At 44.2% G+C, this 21,395-nt stretch overlaps 1 protein-coding gene across 1 annotated transcript in view; it reads right to left on the reverse strand.

The window, feature by feature from the left end:
• BCL2 (BCL2, apoptosis regulator) overlaps nt 1–21,395 on the reverse strand; it is a 167,377-nt gene that overhangs the window by 144,945 nt on the left and 1,037 nt on the right. The window contains exon 2 of the mRNA XM_006913717.3: nt 21,048–21,395. This exon is cut by the window's right edge and continues 477 nt beyond it. Coding sequence (XP_006913779.1) covers nt 21,048–21,395 — 348 coding nt within the window. The remainder of the gene's footprint in view (nt 1–21,047) is intronic.

Consider the following 21,395-nt stretch of genomic DNA (forward strand, 5'->3'; position numbering starts at 1 on the left):
ATGTGCCCCCAAACGGCAAGTTCCAGGAGGGCCCCAAGTGTGCACTGTCCTCGCTCTCCACACCTGCCTCTTCTGTACCTGGGTAGCTTCTCGCCACCTCCCCAGGAGCGTGGCTCCCAGACTCTGTCCTCTGACCATATTCAGTGTGGGACGCTGTGACATAATAAACGTACCTCTGGTCTCCTTCTCCAGTTCCTGGCACAGAGCTCCTGAAACCCTTGTCCTTTCCTGAGTGACAGGGGTGACAGGAACATTTGTTGTTACAATATTCGGTCTTAGTCCCCAGTTCCTGACATAAGACTTGAAAGACCCTTGGAATCTCTAGGGCATCTTTTGCATGCTAATGAGATGCCTGGTGACTGGGATCCCTAGATAGCTTCAGGGTGGGGGCTGGTCACAGAAAGACCAAGGCAGGACTGGCAAGTTTGGAACTTTCAGCCCGTCAGGAAGAGGAGAGGGGCTGAAAGCTGAGTCAATCGCATCGGCCAGTGAGTTAATCGATTGGGCCCATCTAATGAAACCTCCATGAGAACCCGACTCGGGGGTTCGGAGAGCTCCCGGGCTGCTTCACGCCTCCCTGCACCCCTCGCCCTCTGCACCCCTTCCATCTGGCTGTTTCCAGGTTGTGTCTTTTATAACGAACCAGCCATAGGAAAGTGTTTTCTTGAGTCCTGTGAATCAGTCTAACACGAAGCGGGGGTCATGGGAACCTCTGACTTATAGACTTATAGCCGGTCGGTCAGAAGTGTGAGCGGCCCAGGCCCTTGACTGGTGTCCACAGTGAGGGCAGTCTTGTGGGACTGAGCCTTTTGCCTGAGGAACCTGATACTAGCCCCAGATAGTGTCAGAACTGAATTAAGTGACAGGGCACCCAGCTGACGTCCAGAGCTTTGGAGAACTGGCTGTTGGTAAAACACCTTTGGTGTTGCAAATGCTACGAGGTGACTTCCTGGATCTGACCCCTTGCCTCTTTGGTCCAGGGTACCTGCCTTGTCCTTCCACCCTGCGGATGACTGCCCTCGATCTCAGGCCTTTTTGACAGGTGACCTTGGGTTCACGCTGCCAGGAATCTGACATGGTAAAAGCTGGCTCGCATCAGAAGAAACATCCTCCTCGTCATGACAACCTGCCTACCACCCAAACCCTGCCTTGACCTGATGGGTCTCAAAATTCGACACGCGTCGAACCTTTTTCACCGAGTATCAGTTATGATCTTCACCTAATGTGTCACATTAGCCAGCTGCAGGGCACGTCTGTGTCCATTTACACACACATATAAACATTTACTTCTAAACCGGACTCTGTTCTATTATCTTTGGTATGGAATACAAGTATTTCCATGGGTCACTGTGTGGCCAGGCTCCCTGCCTGCCTGCCTCGGTGGGCCAACGGTGGGGTCAACGAGAACCTGGATGTGTACACACTTTGTACAGGGGGCACACCTGGGCCATGAAGCTGCCTCAACTGAATCCCGCCCGTGCAAAAAGAAAAGGTCTTTCTGCCCTACTACCGAGTAATTGCCGAACTGGGGAAGAAAAAGGTGACCGCGCTGTGCAATAAGTGGTTAGCTGTCTAGAGCAGCACTGTCCAATCGAAATATAATACGAGCCACATATGTAATTTTAAATTTCCTAGTGGCCACATGTATTTTACTTAAACCAGTATGTCCCAAATACCATCATGTCAACACGCAATTAACAAAAACTACTAATAAAACATTTCATGCCCATCGTTTCACACTAAGTCTTTGAAATCGGTGTGTATTTTTCATTCCAATCACAACCCCATCTGGACTGGCCATATTCCACGTGCCCGGCAGCCGCACGTGGCTAGTGGCCGCTACACGGGACAACGCAGGAGAAGATTTTCAGACACGGCACATGGCTCCACACTTTGATGGTGCCTCTGAGCCGTTTTTTTTTTTTTTCTTTGTTGGCGCCTTGCAGTGAATAAATGCCCAATCAGTATGTGGGGGGTGCCCAAGGGTTTGGATAGAGGCAGTGACCATGGAACATCTTTGGGACAAGATCCCTCCATCAAGGACTGGACAGAGCATTTGCCTGTGTTGACCTTTTCCTGTTCTCAAAACCCAGAAGTCTGGGCTTGCAGGGGAGAAGAAAGTTGTGGCTGAAACTCCAGGCACGGTGTCCACGGACGGGGGCGCCCGCTCCTCCCCAACCGTCCTTACCCTGCCTCGCTGCACGCCTGTCTTTGCCTCTAAAGCTGCTGCCGCTAAAAGCCCGGGGAGACTGCGCGCTGCAAACCGACGAGCGCTTGTCCCCGGGTCCTGCAGTACTGCGAAATCATTTGCGTTCTGTTCAGCAAATCTGCATAGAATGGGAGCTAAGAGAGCTTGGCTGGGCTTCCAGGCCCTCACTCCTTCTCCATGCTGCCGTGGCCACCACGATTTATCACCAGTTATGAGGGTGGGAGAGCAAGACAGATCCCCCCCAACTAGAATCAGCACGAAAACGGAATCCCTTCCCACACTGACATGAAAATCAGTGTCCTCTGGGGTGAATGAGGGCAGGAACTCCAAGATCTAATCCGTCGGCTGCATCCTTTGTTATGACAAGAGCTTATTTTACGTGCCGGCCTGACCTACGGCATGAAAACACAGCTTCGGCTGGGGCTGTCACGGTCCGTGACGGCACACACCTGACCGCCACGGCGCTTAGGTTCCGGCCCGCGGGCCACCTGGGAGACCAAACTCGCCACCCTACATTCCGGAAAGCCACAGGCCTCCATCCTGAAGGCAACGTTCACTCTCAAGAACGCCCCTCCTTCTAGCCAGGCATGAGGAAGGCAAACTCCAGGTGAGGGACGGCTACCTCTAGGCACACACACTTCCCCTCTCTCCCCTTGAGGCCCGGGCCCAATCTGAAGACGACAAGTGCACAAAGTCAATGACACAACAGAGAAGGCAAGTATGGAAGGAGACACACGGATCCTGGTTTACGTTTTGTTATTTTATCTCAACTGACTCTCTCTCCCCAGGACTATTTCCCAGAGAAATTCCATTTTCATTACAAAACTGGTTTCTTATGCCAGGGTAAAGACTGTGGTGCTGTTATTACCGTGACTGTTATTTCTACGAAAGGTCATCTCGGATGGTATGTCTACGCAAGATAAATGGTTTCCTAAACAGGCTTTTCTGCATCCTGTCGCTGGTTATGTTTGCCCCGAGTCATCACTTCTGGGGCCGTGGTAGAGGCCGCTTCCAGGAAACTCCAGAAGAGAAGTAACAGACTATTGTGATGAAGAGCACCGAGTACTCCTCAGACGCCTGCGTTCGAATTCCAGCTCAACCCCCGAAGCAGCCGTAATCAGTCACCTCTCCAGGCCTCGTCTGCGAGACAAGGATAAAAACATGCCAACTTCCCTGGGCTCCTGCAAGAAGTCGATGCACTAACACAGACAGAATGGTCAGAGCGGGTCGACACGGAGTACACACCCTTTGGACATCATGAGTGTGGCCAGGGTGTCCTTTAAACACTGCCAATGACTGTCTATGCACTCAGTCAGTTGATATTTATTGGGCACCTACTATGTGCTTGCGCTGCACTAAGCACTGAGCATTCAGTGATGATCCAATTCATCATATCCACATTCCTCAACTCCTATACCCAACCTGTTGACTCTTCCTCTGAAATGTCTTTCCTGGTCATGTCATCCCAGTGGGAAGATGGGGCAGGTGTCCAGGCACAGCTGCTTGGCCCCATCCCAAGATGGACACCTGCCCATCTGGCTTCCCGCTGCCCCCTCTATCACCAACGGAAAATCACTACCCTGCTAGAAACCTTCACTGGCTCTCCACTGCATGAAACATCACACCTAAGTTCCTCGAGGAGACACTCAGGGGCCCTGGTGCGTCAGCCTCGACCATCCCCCAGCTTCGTCTCCCTCCCATTTCACCCCGTCGCCCCTAGACTCTGGTCCTGCCCACCTCTGTCAGACCCTTCTAGTACATGTTTTATTTGCACGTGGTATCCTTTCCCCTTCTCCACGGGCCAAGCTCTTACTTATCCTTCTAGACCCAGGCCGAATGGCACCTCCTCCAGGAAGCCATCCTTTGCTTTCCCAGGAAAAACTCACTGGATTGTCCTATTTCCGACCGTGTGTCTGCTTCCCCAGGAAACCGCCCTCCACCAGGTCAGAGAACATGTCCAGAAACCCTGCAGGCGCAGAGAAGGCTGCATGAGCAGATGAGCACGTTGTTCTGCACAAAGGCTTCACGATGAAGTCACGAGGCAGACGCTCAGTTAAGGCAGTTCCTACGGGCCACACAGCGGGGTAGGTCGGCTACTCAAAATATGCGAACAATGCAACTATGATCATTTAAAGGATAATTTAGATCTAGCAACACAGCAAAAAACTCCCCCAGAAATAACAACATCCACAGCCACGTGAGTCAAGCGCCTGTTAATCCTCTCCTCTAAAGAGACGAGGGAGGGGAACCGTAACAGGTAAGGCGATGCCAGTTCGTGTCTCTCAGCCAGTTTTCACTTTATTCCTGTCCTACGACTGCTTCGCTTCCGCTCGTTCACCGCGTTGTGGAACAAATCATTTCGCATAAGTGGATTTTTCAGATGACTGAAGCCAAAACTTTTTAAAAATGTTAACCATTCGGAATGGAGCTATTTCTGAAACTTACTACCCCACTCTCTCTGCACGATTCAGCTCTTCCTACGGAGAGCCACCCAGTCCTGATGACTCGGCAGCACCGTTAGGACTAAGTAAGATGGTCCTGAGCTGCAACTCAGGGATGACCTTGAGGGCGGCTGAGAGCTTCATTCCTGTCTGTGCCACACAGAGGAGGCTCAGATGGCTGCGTTTCTTACTTCCCGGGCTGTTTTGAGGGGTTTTTTTTGAGGGGGGTACTTCTGGTCCCATGTCCCAGGCTGATCACACTCTATTGTGACTGTTTCCTTGCGAAGGGCTGAGTTGGGCTGGTTTTAATGACATTTCTCTCTTCTTCCCTACGATAAGATTCCGAAAACAATTTTTCTAGAAATTTTCAGGCCTCCACTACCAACTCAGTACAAATTGAGTATGTTTGCTGTTTCCATTGACTGGGAAGAAAATGATGACCAACCTTGTGAGAAACTGCGCATAAAAAAAACTGGGTGGGAAATTATTCACCCTTAAGAGAAATAAAATTCTGACTCATGCTACAACATGGATGAACCCTGAACACATTATGCTAAACAAAATAAGCCAGACACAAATACTGTATGATTCTACTTACATGAGGCACCCAGAGTAGTCAAATTCAGGGGGACTGGGGGAGGAGGGAACGGGGAGTTACTGCTTCATGGTTTCAGAGTTTCACTTTGGGGTGATGAAAAAGTTCTAGAGATGGATCGTGGGGAGAGTCGCACAACCCTATGAATATGCTTAATGCCACTGAACCGCACGCTTAAAAATAGTTTAATGGTTAAAACGGTAAATTTCATGTTATATATGTTTTGCCACTGTATGTGTAGTTTAAAATAAGCACACCTGTTAAGAACGATGGGTAAGTTCTTATGAGTAATGAGTGTGACCGTTAGCATGAAAATTTTGTGACATCCTTCTGCAGAGCAAGGGTTGAAATTAACTTTCTAGTCCCAAGCTGTGTTCAGGATCATAACTGCCAAACAGAGATCTCGAGGGCATTAATGGACGTTGCAGTCATAAAGGCCTTTCCTTCACAAATGACAATACTGGGGACAAATGGCTGCTTTTCTTCGCTTCCACGGGGACACCCTGGATAATCTCAGGGAGAACCGAGGCCAAGAAAAGAGCATGGCTTTCTCCTCTTCACGCTGGAAACCAGGGAGCCCACCTTGGGCACCGAACCCACACCTCACCTTCTCCTGTCCTGAGATCGGTCCCTATGACTAATTGGTCACACCTAGAGCCATTTAAGAACAAAGATCCCAATTATCTGAAGTGATTAGAATTTTAAGGATTTCTAAAAGTTCATAAAGCAGCCTTTCAAATATTATACTGTTGCGTTACAGCTTATAAATGAGACATTTTAGATGATATTGGATCAACATTTTTTAAAGGCTGGACCATAAAAGACGGAGGAAATAGTGGAGCTGGTGCCGTGCTTGGTTCCACTAACACAGATCCCGGGGTTTGGGGAGCCCGATGTTGAACTCTGCCTCGCTTAATGAAAGGTTACTATTGTCCCTCTGCCTGAATAATAAGTTCCCTTCCTTTTTGGCTTCCTTATAAATACCATGAAGTTCTGCTCTAAAAGTTATAACATTTTGTGCCTGGGAGAAATGTTCAATTTAATTTTTAAAAATATATATATGCTTTCTTAAACAAAGCTTTTAAAAGTCCTCCCCACCCCCCTTCTGAATCTGAGTTCCTTATTCGGCACATGAACCTATAATTAGTTAAGTATTCAATCTATATGTGTTTAATCACACAGAGAAATGTAAATTAATGAGAAAGCAGGGAAAAAAAGAGTAGTTTAAGAAGAAGCCTAGTAAGAGTTTCCTATCTTGTCAATTTCATGTTTTAAGTTTCTTTTAAGAAAGTTGTTTCCTGGCCCACGGTGAAACTCCCTGAGCCCTGCAAATCAACAAGGCAGCATCCTGTTCAGATGTTATTATGGAAACACTGTGCCGTTCTAGGCCAAAATGTATCCAAATTAAACCAAGGGGAATGGAAATAACTCTCTTTTGATACACCCTGGTTGCTAGAGGTGGGTTTGTTTATGAGTAGAATAAAATTTACAGCTAAATATAAAAACAGATACATCATCATCTTGTAAACTTGAGTAACATGTCATTCCACCTCTGGACTCTGAAAAAAAAAAAAAAACACTTAAGGTCATATGCCTAAAATAAGAACAGCGAAGGGCTGAGCATCACACCCGAGGGAGAACCACAGACTTTCCCACCTTCTGATTACGGCATTAGGCAGGTTACAACTGGACAGTGAGATCATTTCTCTTGAACCAGGAGAAGACTGTGGATTTGTTATTCCCACAGAAACACACACGCACACACTGACCCCTAGGACCGCCTCTGAATCAGGTGTCTGGTCTTCCTATGAAGCAATGATCACTACTTATTTTTCAAAGGTTGTTTACAGAGACTCTGGAGCTAAAAGGGAGAGACATGGAAATACAATGTTTCTCTCTCTTCTAAACAGAAAGACCTTTTAAAAAATCCATGCTGTGAAAAACTTCACCTCCTAGCTACCAAAATAAGGATGGGTAATTGGCTTCTTAAAGAGACACAAAAGAAACCAAAAAGTCACTAAAAAGCTTCTGCACAGCAAAAGAAACTGTCAGCAAGGTAAAGAGACAACCATCCAAATGGGAAAATATATTTGTAAGCAACGTCTCTGACAAGAGCCTGATATCAAAAATATACAAAGAACTCATATAACTTAACAACAACAACAAAAACAAACAATCCAATTAAAAAATGGGCAGAGGTCCTGAACAGACCCTTCTCCCAAGAAGACATAAAAAGGCCAACAAATATATGAAAGGATGCTCAACTTTGCTATGAGAGAAATGCAAATTAAAACAATGAGATACCATCTCACACCTGTTAGAATAGCTGTTATCAACAGGACAAGTAATAAGTGTTGGAGAGGATGTGGAGAAAAAGGAACCCTCATATACTACTGGTGGGACTGCAAATTGGTACAGACACTATGGGAAATAGTATGTGGATTCCTCAAAAAACTAAGAATGGATCCACCATATGATCCACCAATCCCTCTACTGGGTATTTACCCCAAAGACTTGAAAACCTATATCCAAAAAGGTATTTGCACATCGATGTTCATAGCAGCACTATTCACAGAGCCTAGGACATGGAAGCAACCAAAGTGTCCTATGATAGATGATAGGCTCAAGAAGCTGTGGTACATATATACAATGGAATATTACTCAGCCAGAAGGAGAGATGAAATACTGCCATTTGTGACAACCTGGATGGACCTAGAGATAATCATGCTAAGCGAAATAAACCAGACTGAAAAAGTTAAGAATCACATGATATCACTACTCAAGGACATGGACAATAGACTAGTGGTTACCGGGGGCGGGGGGATGAGGGGGCTGAGGGGGGTGAGGAGGTTGATGGCGTAAAAGGAGTCAAATATGTGGTGACAGAAAAAAAAATAATAGGCGGTGAACACACAATGCAATATATATGTTTTACTGTTGAACCGTACACCTGAAACTTACTGGATTCTGTTAACCGAAGTCACCGTAAGTAAGTAGATAGATGATAGATAGAAACCAAAGTCACATGCATTAAATTGTTATTTTGAATAGGTTTGTTTTAAATTTTTAAAAACGTTTTTAAGTGTCAGAAGACATCGATTAAAACTGGGATTGCCTTAAAAATCTGCTTTTGCCTCTTACTAGGCGAAGTTACATGACTTTGCAGAACCTCTGTTTCCTCATCTACAATTCTACTTCCTACCCTCAGGAGAGGTTATTGGGGTTAAGTAATCTAGTCATAAAAGTGTTACACCCAGAGTCTGGCACATATTGGGATTCCATAAATGCTAGTTTCCTTCCTTCCTCCTGACTTTCGGTGACTGAGGCCATTGGTCGATGTTGTGGTAAATAGAAATGGGGAAAATGTAAGGGTCAGTAGACGTGAGGGAAAAGCTTTCCAGTTTAGCGAAAAACAGGAGAAATCTTTAATTCTATATTGTGTACGGTAACCCATTCTAAACTAATAAGCTGCATTATACATATATGTGTGTGTATATATATTAAAATTAATATACACATATTAATTTTAAGGAAGAACACTGATTTCAACCTTCTCTGTGTAAATTGCAACAAGACTAGAAGAAACTCAAAGACTAATTTAAGAAGTTAATACTGTCCTATCGGCACTGCTGTATCAATGTGTCCTGTTTTTGTTACACTGTAGCCCTTATAGTACATTGTTTGCCTGTGTACTGTTCTGACTTTCCCATAATGTTGAATTCATGAGGGGTATAGAAAGTCCTTGGCTGTCATGTTTTCTATTACAACTCCAGCGCCCTTATAAATATTTGCTGAATGAATGAGAATTAATGTAGTTACATGCCCTGTAGACACTCTGAGAATCCTAAAGGCTCCACCATTTTTAAAATCCGATAAGCACTTCACACTCACCAAATTCAGGTTGGTAACCTAAAGAGAAGAGCCCAATTTTAACGTTAAGTAAAAACATGGGTTGCGCGTCAGATACCAACCATCAAAGACGATCGTCTGTGTTCATGCAATCCCACCCGTCCCCTGTCAAAAGGGGCTGTTTTCTAGAACCGTCACGTGGAGTTTTAGAGAAAATTCATGTCCATCACACAGCTATCCCCCTGAGATGGGGGTACAAGGTCAAGTCCACCATCCACCTGCCAAGCACACCCGCTGGGTCTTGAGCAAATGCATGAGCAGGAGAAGACCAGCAGCTGGATGCCCCCCCGTGCTGCATACATCAAACCCTTCAAGGCTGAATCAAAGGGGGGCAGACTAACCTGAAACAAGACTCCCTTTTAATTTCCTTGAACATTTTTTAGATAAAAAGCAGCAGCTCTTCAAAAGTAGATATACTAGTTTAGAAGCAATTTCTATCAAGGACTCTGGTGTCCTTATGAAAACGTACCCCAAGACGGCAGCACAGTGTAAGTCTGGGAATAAGCATCAGCTCCTCCTGACTCACTGCCTCTCCTGTAGCTTTGTTAGGCGAAGTTTTCTTTTCACGTGAGAATAAACAAATAACAATAAGGGGTGTGGGGAGAGGGAGGCAGAGAGAAGTGAGAATATAATACCTGACTTGCCTAGGGTTCTTGGGAAGATCGAATGGGCTGGCAGACACGAAATTCCTTCGGAAAATTTAAAATCCTCCACGAGGGCAAGATAACGCTGTTGTAACTTTTTCACCCGGAGGAGCAAACGCTATGAAAACAGTTTTTCATACATGAATGCGTTCTTCAAATACACTTTCATTTTAACTGGTTGTTAATGAAGATTTATTACGATGTGAATTTTTTTAAAAAATAAGTTTTTCCCACTAGGCAGTGTTAACAGAATGGGACACAAGAGGGGAAAACACTCATATGCAACCAAAACAAGGACCACATTCTTTTCAAAAGGACTGCAGGAAAAGACCACTAACTGAAAAAGAATGAGCAATGTTTTGAAGCATTCAAGTCAATCATCTTTTTAAAAAATCTCTCAATTTCTTGCCATCCCTCTAGGTGGGGTGCACAGTGTCCCGCCCCTCTTCTGAGCCAGCCTCCGATCTGTCACTAATTCCTCCCCAGTCTCATTAAGTCAATGAAGTGGAGCCAGGATGACCTTCTTCTTAGAACAAGGTCCTCCGTGGCGGTACATCTCCGGCATCATCTTTCGATGGGCACTCCTCACTCCAGCCCATGCTGCCTGACTCCTGGCCACACGCTGCCCGCTCCTTCCCACTCCGCTAGGTTGACTCCAGCTCATCCTGCAGGCTCAGCCTCCTCTCCTGGGAAAACCTCCTCCATCCTAAATGCCCCTACCGTGGCAACGCTGCTTCTCTCCCAGCTCTACTGCTCGACTGCAGCTGCTGGTTTATGATCTTGACGCCCCAGCCCGTAAGCTATTTCCATCCCGTATCCACTTCCCCAGCTACTGGCCTCCATTTTTTAAAAACTGTGTGGGATAAATGAATAACTGATCTCCTGTCTGCTTTCGCTGTACAATCCAGCACACACACGCAAAAACCAATTATTCTCCAGAAGACAGAGATGCAAGTGAGTCCTTACTATTAAGAACGAGGGCTGCCTTTCTAATAATGAGCCCAACAGGTAGAGAGATTTGAAGGGAGTGTCAAGTGTCTCAACTCATATTAAATCTCCCCAAATCTCCACATCGTCAAACCACTAATTTACTCATCGGTCATGCCCTTTCAATATTCCTTGCAAAAGGTATTTTCAAATTCCATTTGACATGTACTCTCATCGGTTAATTTTTAATTGAGCCAGATATTAAATGCTCACATTAACCAGACAAAGCATGTTTAGCTACTGATTTGCAGTGACAGCTTGTGTTATTCTCACACACAGGCCAAGCATGAAATAGAAAACTAATAACCCCTTAAGTGTATTCTCAAAGTATCATTTATGGGAAAGAAAACTACAATCAAAGGAAATTTGTGCAATGGCTGTCATTTTTTTTTTTTTCCCTGAGCCGCAAGCTGTTACAAAGCAGGGAAGCTCATTTTCTCACGGATACGGACAAGCTCAAGAATCCCACTGTCACTGGATGTATTCATTAAGAAGGAATCTGGCAGCAGCACAGGGGACGGACACTTTGGAAAACAGGCCAATTATCTGGATGTCCTTTATAATTTGAAGTTTCTGAATTCACTCATAGATAAGCCACTTGAAGAGGGTCTGGCAGTGCTAACACGACGCGCAGATGGTCACTGAAGAAACGGGAGGAAGGGAGGATGGGGGAGAGGAGAAAATTTGCTGTGGTTTCATTCATGGGGACAAATCTGTAAGCTGACACATCCCTCCTTTTAAAAAGTCCCTTGAGAAGTACGGTCAAGCTTCATTACAAGTAAACAAATCATACCATCTTTCTCCAACAGATGACAAATGGTGAGCAAAATCACTTGGACTTTGCTTCATGCCAGGGGACGAGGAGCCTCCAAATACAAATTCCACCAGTTGGTAAAAAACCACAGAAAGGCTGTGATGCTCGCTTCAACAAGAACAGAGAACTTGGCCCAAAGCTGCCCGGCCAGGCAGTGTTTTCGTCCATGAGGCCCTGGTGTGGTCCTCTCCTTGGTCTGTGGCTGGAGAAATGAAATCTTAGGTTCTCTTGCCTCTGGGAACACGGAGCTGTCCTGACTTCTGCCTGCCGCTGGCTGCCTGTTTCCATGGATGAGAACTACAGGACCATCTATCCCCAGGACTTGCATGCTGTAGGTTCTTTTATGTTTGAGCAACAACACTCATCAGAGGGAAAAACCCACCTTGTTCCCGTTGAGAACCTTGGACAAGCCCTGGCTTCTTTTAATAATGAGGTGACGAATAATCTCAGACATCTAGACCTTCACAGTCTGGACGGGACTTGAGATATAGAACACGAAGATTGAAGGCAACTCCGCCTTCATATATGTGGAGTGTGTGCCTGTGTTCTTTGTGTAACAGATATAACGTGATGCTCAATAGGCTAGTGTCTTATATGAGCCTTAAGGACTAATGAAAGTTGAATGTTTAATATAAAGCAAAATCTAGACAATTTCTCTTCAGGTAGACACACTTTTTCAATTTGACGATGAAGGATGAAATCAAAAGTTAATAGGTATTTTTCTTTTTTCATTTCTATTAAATACTAATGAACCTGTGGGATGGGACATTTGGAACACACATGCACTGTTATAGGGGACTGGAGAACCTTAGCTGGTTAGGGTGACTTAGCTGCCCCAAATGCCTCTAACATAATCCTTTTATTAATTCATTGATTCGACAATCACTGTGTGCTCCATGACCTATTATGCTAGGTGCCAGGGTAAATTTAATAGGAGGATTCTTTTATTGAATGAAATTTCACTGAAGAATACCTTGATTTTATAAGACCACAAATGGAGGATACTTTTAGAACTGGAACAAAACTAATCTGACTCAAGTTGAATTCTTTTTTAAGTGGGCAAACTGGTAATGGGAAGCCAAGCTTTGAACACTAAAACTCTTAAGTTAATCACCTCAACTCCATCCGCAGAAGTCCGCAGAGGACTTTCGGAGAAGAGCATTGTGGGAACGGCAGTAATAAAAGAAGTCAGACTCAGCAGGGGCATTTAGGACCACTTTGGGAAATGAAAGAAGAAAATGAGAAATCTACAAGACGCTGGGGACAGGCACACTGTATTCTAGCCCCAACTTCTCTCTCAAGCTCCAGGTCCTGAAGGCCAATTGCTGCTGGGCATTTCCATTTGGATGGATCCTACTGGAAGCTCAAGTTAGAAACGTCCAAAGTTAATTTCATCGCATTCCGTAACTGTTCTGATAGTTCCTCTCTCTCTTAGGAACAAATCATTTTTTGAACCAGCTGGGTTTCAACCTTGAGTCCTTTGCTTCTTTCCATCCCCCATTCAATCTGTCATCAGCCCTTCACTGTGACTTCTGTGCCATCTCCCACATCTGTCCTGTCTTTTCCATTCCCTGCTCTGACATCATGGTTCACGCCTCCTACCTGGTCTCCCACCGTCCAGCCTTAGTCACTGTCGATCTCCTGCAAGCCCACACTTCTGTCTCAGAACCCTTTCAATGTCCTTTCAATGGCTACCAAGTTAAACGCAAACCTCTCAACTTAGGACCCAGTCTTACCTTATGAGAGATCTCTATGTCCCAGTCAGGTCCAACCCTCAACACTTGACACTTGACTTTATTCCCTAAAGATGCCTCATATACTCCAGCCTGCTTTGACTCCTCTGGTCCATCTACTTGAGATGCCCTCTCCCCACAGCTCTCACCTATCACCTCTGGCACAAAACTCTTCTAGATCCTCTTCTACCTGGACTGAATCTCTCCATCCACTAAAGTGTGTCCAGGAGCACAGTAACGTACTTGCGCACTTATCATAGTCTCATTATTGGCCGGTAAGTTGCTTGAAGGCAAAGGTTATCTTAGACATTTTTCACTCAACTAAAACACCTGGCATAGAGCTTTGCACGTAGTAGGCCCTCAATAAATGTGGGTTTTGTTTGTTTGTTTTTTTTTCTGTGAAAAAGACAGTGTACATGCTATCTGAAACAGTAAGATCTGTATAATCCTTTCCATTTCCATCATTGTCCTGGTTACTAGGAACTCGGAGTTAAATTTCACGAACAATTGCTCATTTTCCTTGATTAAGCCATCTTCAAACCCTTTTCTTCTTATACTGTCACTTTAATATTTAGTAAGTGGCTCTGCCTCATCGTACTTACAATTTTGTTCTGAAATAGCTCAAAACCACCTCTAAAAGTTTCCAGTGTTAAAAAGGAAAGAGAGATGCTGGCTGGAATTCACAATAGGCATAACTAGGAGATAGTCTTGAAATTTTAAACTCAAAAGAGCCAACTGGCATTCTTTAAGTACTTGCTTTTCTTCCAAAGAGATAGAGAAATCAATATCTAAAGCTGATGATATAATTCATAATTAATTTTATTCCTAGCCTAATTGTAAGAAGGTAATATTTGCTGTAAATAGGCACTGAAGGAACAGGACTAAGTATTTGTCCCATATTCTCTTAGAAAATTCTAATGCAGCTGAATGGAATATTTGGCTGCAATTCAATAGCAGTTAATACACAGATATAACATTCATCGTGTTGTAAAGCAGAAGAAATGTTAGTCCTGGTTAAGAAGAGTTGGAAAAAGTCAAGAAAAGACAACTGGCAACACCGATCCCTAAGTTTGGTGCTCCAAGCATTAAAATGGACAAACTCGCTATACTCTCTCACGGCTTAAGATAATTAAAAACAGAGAAATAGAGTAACTGGAACTGCCACAAGAAAGAGGTATCGGTATTGGTCTCAGTGGCAAAATCTCCCTTGAAAAATTAAAGCTTCGCTTGACACAGTGGGTCCCGGGTTGTTTTCAGGAGTCAAGAGGAGAGTGAAGCCGATCATGAGCTTCTGACTCATTACACTGAAGCCCCAGAGAGCTGGTGAGCTGATTATTAACTAAACATGAATATGGCTCTATTCCTGAAATTCTGAAGGCAAAACCAAGAGCGGCATGGACATACGAATTTCCCGAATTGAGGGTTCCCCAGCGGAGTGCGCGCTCCGCGTGGGACGTGTAAGAGAGGTAGATTCTACAGTGAACCTTCTCGTAGAATCGGGTGAGTTGCCCAAGAACGCTGCCCAAGGAGCTCCTTAGCATATCGCTACAAATGGCCACCCCGGCATGTCAGGGAGAGTCCCTTTCTCACATGGCGAAGAGGGCGTTTGGGGAAGTGTCTTTAGTGTAAGCTATTTTCATGCAGTTTAGTCAGTCGAAATTTTATCTAAGGCTTCTGTATAACCTCCACTGTCATCTCACCCCGCAGAGATCAGAGCAAGGAAGAATTCTGCCAGCAGATTCCACCTTTTTCCCCGCACAGGAATTAGTGAGCTCTGGAGGGAAAGCATCATCTCTGCTGATAAAATCTGTCCTTGCTCTGTTGCCTATAGCAAGATTGGAGCAGGGGTCGATGCCAGCTTCGGTCAGCCCCCTTTTCTGCTCCCTTTTGCTGGTGTCCAGACAATAATGCTCTTCAGGTGAGTCCCACCTTTCGCGTGTTGGACGATAACAAGGAGCTACACCAACGAGGTCTCACTGTGGCGGGATCATGGGCAGGCAGGGGACAGTCACGGCCGATGGGGTGGGGTCGCTGTGAGAAAGCCCAAATGGCTTTGGAGAGACAGGAGTAATCACTCAATCATCATTCTCACTGAAAGACATCTGGCTTTATCTTTTGTCTGGCAAATAATGAGCAGAAAACTAGTTGGCACTACAGAATTGAGCAGATATCAGAACAAGAGGCAACCTGCAAAAACACTTCTAAAAATGGGAACAGCTTTGTTGTAATTTCAAAAGTTTTACAATCTCCATTTAAAGACAGAGAGCCACGAGGGCAAGGGCCACGTGGACTAGGGATTCCTGCAAACAGCGTTTTGGAGGAGAAGCCTCCTAATAAGCAGAATGGTGCTATAACCTGAAACTAAAACAGAAGCTTTTTTTGCCTCCCCTAAGGAAGAACGCCTGATCCGATTCAAAAATCACCTTGTATCTTTCCACATAAGATTTAAGAAAGACAGTTCTTCAAATGAAGCTATTCTAGCCATCCTAAGCAGAACTTTGATTGCCTTTTACTTAAAAAGAACTAATGAAAATACTTTAAGAACTGTGGACTAGTGTTTATTAAGTCTTCTCAATGTGTATAAAGAGTGATTAATGGGTAAATATTAAACAAGGGAACTCCCCTTACCTTTCAGTTCTCATATGCATATGTCTGTGTTATACAGAATTTCAAAAATTATCTACATTTCTCCTATTTAAATCAAGCCTAACGCACATGTGAACAGCCACATGGTTAGAAATCACTTTGTTAGACCAAGTTCGACCTATATGCAAAATAACATACACTTAGTTTCTTTCCCTTTTCCCTCCGCGAGTCTCGGATCACGCCCATCAGGCTGTAGCCTGCGAGGTCACCCAGGAGGCAGGTAGAGCTTTCCTTCCCGTGCCCCCAACCCACCCCATCTGTCGAATCACTGTCTCGGTCCTTGCCTGATTTTCATCGTTAACCCCATTCAGACGTCAAACACTAATTTTTGTTTGAACTAAACCAAGAGGAATGAAAGAGAAGCTTCAGAGGGAAGTAAATTCACTGCATGGTCTCTGTATGTAGCTAGGGGAAAGGTGACCAGCTTTTGAGGTTATTGCTATACCTGAATAAGGTGATATTAGATTACTTTAAAAAGGTTTAACAGAACCTTTGAACCTCAAATACAATATATCTCTGGGGGGAAAAACCTTTCTGCTTGTACACTACAAAGACAGTGTTGTTTTTCCAGCGCGAATGCACTTCTGCTGAAATCCTGCTTTGCTAAACTATTGCTAAGACATAATGAGTGACCTCAGAAATGGGTTTGGGGGCGTGCTGAGTGGGACAGACCACTGTTAAAATGTATACGGTGCCCACACACCTGCTGTATGAGTGGATTTATCATTCCTCTAAAAAGCCGATGGAGACCAGGAATAGAGATAAGGAAAAACTGTAAGAGTTTGGCTATAAAAAAAAGAGAAAAAACAAAACAAAACTGTGTTTTTCCGTTACCTGGTATGCTGTGGGACCTAATGACATTTAAGCAATCAGTCCCAGTTCAATCAAGGATTGCTAAAAAGATCAATCAGTTCTCACTAGAAAGCACAGCTAAAAGTAACAGGATGCGCACAAGAAAGCCATGTTTTCACCAGACGTTAAAAAGCAAAAGCAACAAAAGCCCTAAAACAGAAGAGAACCGAGTGAACTATAAAATTTTACAAAGGTCCAGAAATATAATCACCCAATAGCACATGACTAGAAACTCTATGAGCAATAATGTATTTTTTTCCTACAAAATGAATTATTGAAAGGGGTCATGTGATTCTTAGCAGGCAGAAAGATGCACTTTCCCAAGGAAAGTTCATCATTAAATATATTATTTAAGACTGGATCGTCTTCAGGTTATTTTTAATCTCATTTTGCTGCCAAAATTGACCATAAGCCGATGATACTCAGCCACTAGAAAACTGAAGCTTTTTTATGTATTTTGCACACTGGCATGAGAATGGGGCTGCTTTCCAGTTAATCAGATGTTTTGGTGGCTGTAGACCACATACAGAAAAGAGAAATTTGTTGACCAGCTGATAAAAAGGGAGCTAGCCTCCACCTGGATGTGCAGAAGTCAGTTTCTGTCTCCCTAAACCAAAGACCAAAAGAAAAACAAAAAAGGCACACCACATCATCAACAAAATGAAGCCAGTCTCCCATTTAAGCCATCGCATCCTTTTAGTAGCCCACCTCTCATTGTCTTTTAAGACACAAAACTAAATGTCACCATTCTCGGTTTGGAGGGTATTATCAATTTTCACTCACCACCAACTTGCCCATATCTCGACCCTTTGCCTGCAAGAGTCCCTTCGTCTTTAAGCAGTCTCAGGACCATTAAACCCATCTACAGAATTTAAACTGTATCCCACGGGATGAAATAATAACCAATGGGAACTTTTAAAAGAGAGATGTCTGCCTTGAATTGGCACAGAAAAGCTATCTTATTTTAATGGGTGATGCCAATACACACTGTAGCTACCACGGAAAACATTCTTGAGAAGACTGAGCTTATCATGATTTATCTCCTCTCTCTCTTTCATTCCAACCTATTTCTTCTAAGGGTCAGATCACTCCAGGGGACATCTGGGACACATTCAGTATTCTGAGTAATACTACGGACCTGTGAAGCCAATGGAAAGGGACACTGTAGGATCCATCCCAGATTGTCATTATTCCTAAAAGGTATCCCTAGAAATAGTAGATGATGGTAGCCAGCATCTCTAACTTTAACGTGCCCCTGAACACCTGTAGATCATGTAAACCACAGATTCTGACTCAGTAGCTCTGGGGTGGGACCCGAGATTCTGCATCTCTAAGAAGCTCCCAGGTGATGCCCAGGCTACAGGTCTACGAACCACATTTTGACCAGCAGGGTCTTAGACATTCCCTAGAACTGCTGCCATCTCGCTACTCTCTCTGTCCTGCCTCTCCCTGGATGCCACAGGATGCCTTATTCAGACTTAGGAATAAAGCCACACTCCACACTACACCCAATTTCTTCTTTAGTCTTTATTTAATTTGTAAGCTTCTGGGACCATCTCTCAGACACCTATCATTCCAAAGCCCTGCTTTCTCCAAGTCATGAAACATGGACTGCAGTTTCCTCCACCTCAAAATGGTCTGATTTTTCATCAGCAGCAGCAAAGAAAGAGGGCTGTACATATAAAGCCGCCATTAGCACATATCCAGTAAATGATCTGATCCACTGAGTCCTGGAGTCGTGCACATTATTGTCGAATGTCAAAAGAATGTGCAAGCTCTCTTCTGAAACTTTACTATCATTATCAAGAGTACTTTACTATCGTTATCAAGAGTACTTTACACTGTACGACGTAATATATTATTGGAGATGCAACCCTTACTGATGCAAATTTGGAGGAAAATGTCTGTATGCCAGATGCCTAAAACAAAAATTTAGATTAATAACGCACATTTGAAAGGACAAGTGAATCATTTACAACTCTCAGATATACCACTTTTATTCCAAATTGATTGCATTTTCTTTTTTTTTGGCCAAATTTGTTTTCCTATAGTCATCCATCTACATGTAGTTCTGAAAACTATACATTTTAACTCATCAGCCATTTGTGCTGCTCTCGATTTACTTCTACTATAAGAGGTTTTATCAAGCAAGTTTTTATCATGTTCCACGGTACATCTTTGTGGTTTGGCATCATAAATGTAGCCTCAACGTTTATTAACCTCAGATACCTATTGACCACAAAGATCAGGTCTACTATAGAAACTACATTTTGAAAGGAGAAAAGAGTGAACCTTCACTGAAAAAGAAAACTCAATTGTCGATCGCTACAACTCAACAACAAAGATCAAGCTTCCATCTTAATTTCAATCGTAAACATGTCTTCATTTCCCATCTTTTTATTAAATGACTCGATAGAGGGCAGTTACCACCTTGGCTTTCTTTCAACTAGGAAGTTTAATATTTTATTTTTCATAAAAATATGAATAAAACTGTTAAATCAGTTTTACTTTGGTCTTAAACTGATCTTTTTGGAGTGTGGAGGTCCCCTACCTCTTTGGTTATGGTGCTTAAAAATAAAACCATCTACTGAACTAAGTATTTAACAAAAATATTTTTACCCTTTAGTGAATTCGTCTAGAATTATTAAAGATCTGATAATATGGGATCTCAAAAAATAATTTACAGAAAGCATTAAATTTTAGAGCTTTAAATGGGGGAATATTTTGGTCAATTTTACTTTTAAACACTGGAGAGTGGCATCAATATTTTATCAACTTCAGACGAGTGGGATCAGATGTTTATGTCAGTCACCTAACTCTTCCTGGCCTTTTCTCTTTTTGGCCCTGTAACATCAGCACACTTTGTAAACTGTAGTAAAATACGTTAACGTGCTTCTTGAAATCAAATCCACTGGTAATCATTTCTAGGTTTTTTGCTCCTGTTAGGTCCTATAAAATAATAATATTTGTAATTCTCCCTGGAGACTATAAAAGGAAGCACTGAATTGCACCCTTTTTCAAAGGTAATTCTTCAGATTAAAACAAAAAAGTCTGAAAAAAAATTCCAGACGAATTATTCCTGTTGCTTTTTCCTAAACTAATAATTTTAGATACAAGGTACAGACGTCGATCATAATTTTTTAGTCTTAGGATCTGCATGCCCCTCCTCAAAGAACCACACACACAAAAAGAACTTTACAGTAACATGATGGAAGCTCAACCTAGCCCAGAACCGGAAAAAAAATCATCTCACAGATGTTCTTCCCAACTACAGGCATCAATCACTTCAACTGAAGTCAGAGCATGAGAGAATTCACTGCTAAGAACCAATTCTTCCATGCTTCATGCAGATACTGTAGAGGCAAGTTTGTTCAGCAGAGGAAACCACCAAATGCTGTGGATTCTAGGTGATGAAAAGGAGAAGATACTAAAATTCAAGTAAGCTGTAAAACTATACACCAGTTCTAGAAATAGAACACAAGGTATGCAGCCAATACAAATCCCGTCACTGATGAGATAAAGTAAAGCATCCATAGCCGAACGTTCTGCAAGGCAAATCAGGCCCACTGGGAAGGCGGCACACACTGTAGGTTACAGTCCCTGGGCTTCTGGAAAGTCGGCTTACCTCTTCAGAAACACGGCCAAGCTTTCCAGGGAAAGGGGCTACACCAGGTTTCCCCTTTGGGTAGATTTTACCGAGTGAGTCAGAAAAGGCATGAAGGCATGCCTTTGGTCCTCTGGTGCAGTGTTCTTCCAACTGGGTGGTTCTCAAATTTTAGTACAAAGAAAAAACCCCAGGAGAGCTTATTCAGGATGTGGATTGCCAGGGCCCAACCTGGGGCCTGGTTCATGAGTGGGTGGTCCCTGAAATCTCTGATTTCAACAAATGACTGAGGCCAGGTAAAGGTGATGCTGGGGATCCTTTGACCCCCGGTTTCAGAAACCCTGAAGGGGTACCATTTATCCTAAGATCTTACTGGGCAGCAAATGCTGGATCTTTGAACCTCAACAGCTGGCAAGCAAGGAAAACACTCTGGACGCAAAGGAACGATCACAGCGCTGTTGGCAGGGAGAGCTTCGTAGGAAGCAACAAACCCGACTTTACTTCACTGGCTCACCAGCCTGCGGTGGCCCAGAAGCCCTCCCACCCTCCAAGCACCGCGTCTCAGACCCGAGACATCTCGCCCAGACGCACATTCACCCAGACATGCACCTACCCAGCCTCCGTTATCCTGGATCCAGGTGTGCAGGTGCCGATTCAGGTACTCGGTCATCCACAGGGCGATGCTGTCCACCAGGGGCGACATCTCCCGGTTGACGCTCTCCACACACATGACCCCACCGAACTCAAAGAAGGCCACAATCCTCCCCCAGTTCACCCCATCCCTGAAAAGCTCCTCCACCACCGTGGCAAAGCGTCCCCTCGCGGTGAAGGGCGTCAGGTGCAGCTGGCTGGACATCTCGGCGAAGTCGCGGCGGTAGCGACGGGAGAAGTCATCACCAGCCTGGCGCAGGGTCAGGTGGACCACAGGTGGCACGGGGCTGAGCGCAGGCCCGGCGGCGGC

The sequence above is a fragment of the Pteropus alecto genome, unplaced genomic scaffold, assembly GCF_000325575.1.
Source record: "Pteropus alecto unplaced genomic scaffold, ASM32557v1 scaffold14, whole genome shotgun sequence".
In the NCBI taxonomy this organism is placed as follows: domain Eukaryota; kingdom Metazoa; phylum Chordata; class Mammalia; order Chiroptera; family Pteropodidae; genus Pteropus; species Pteropus alecto.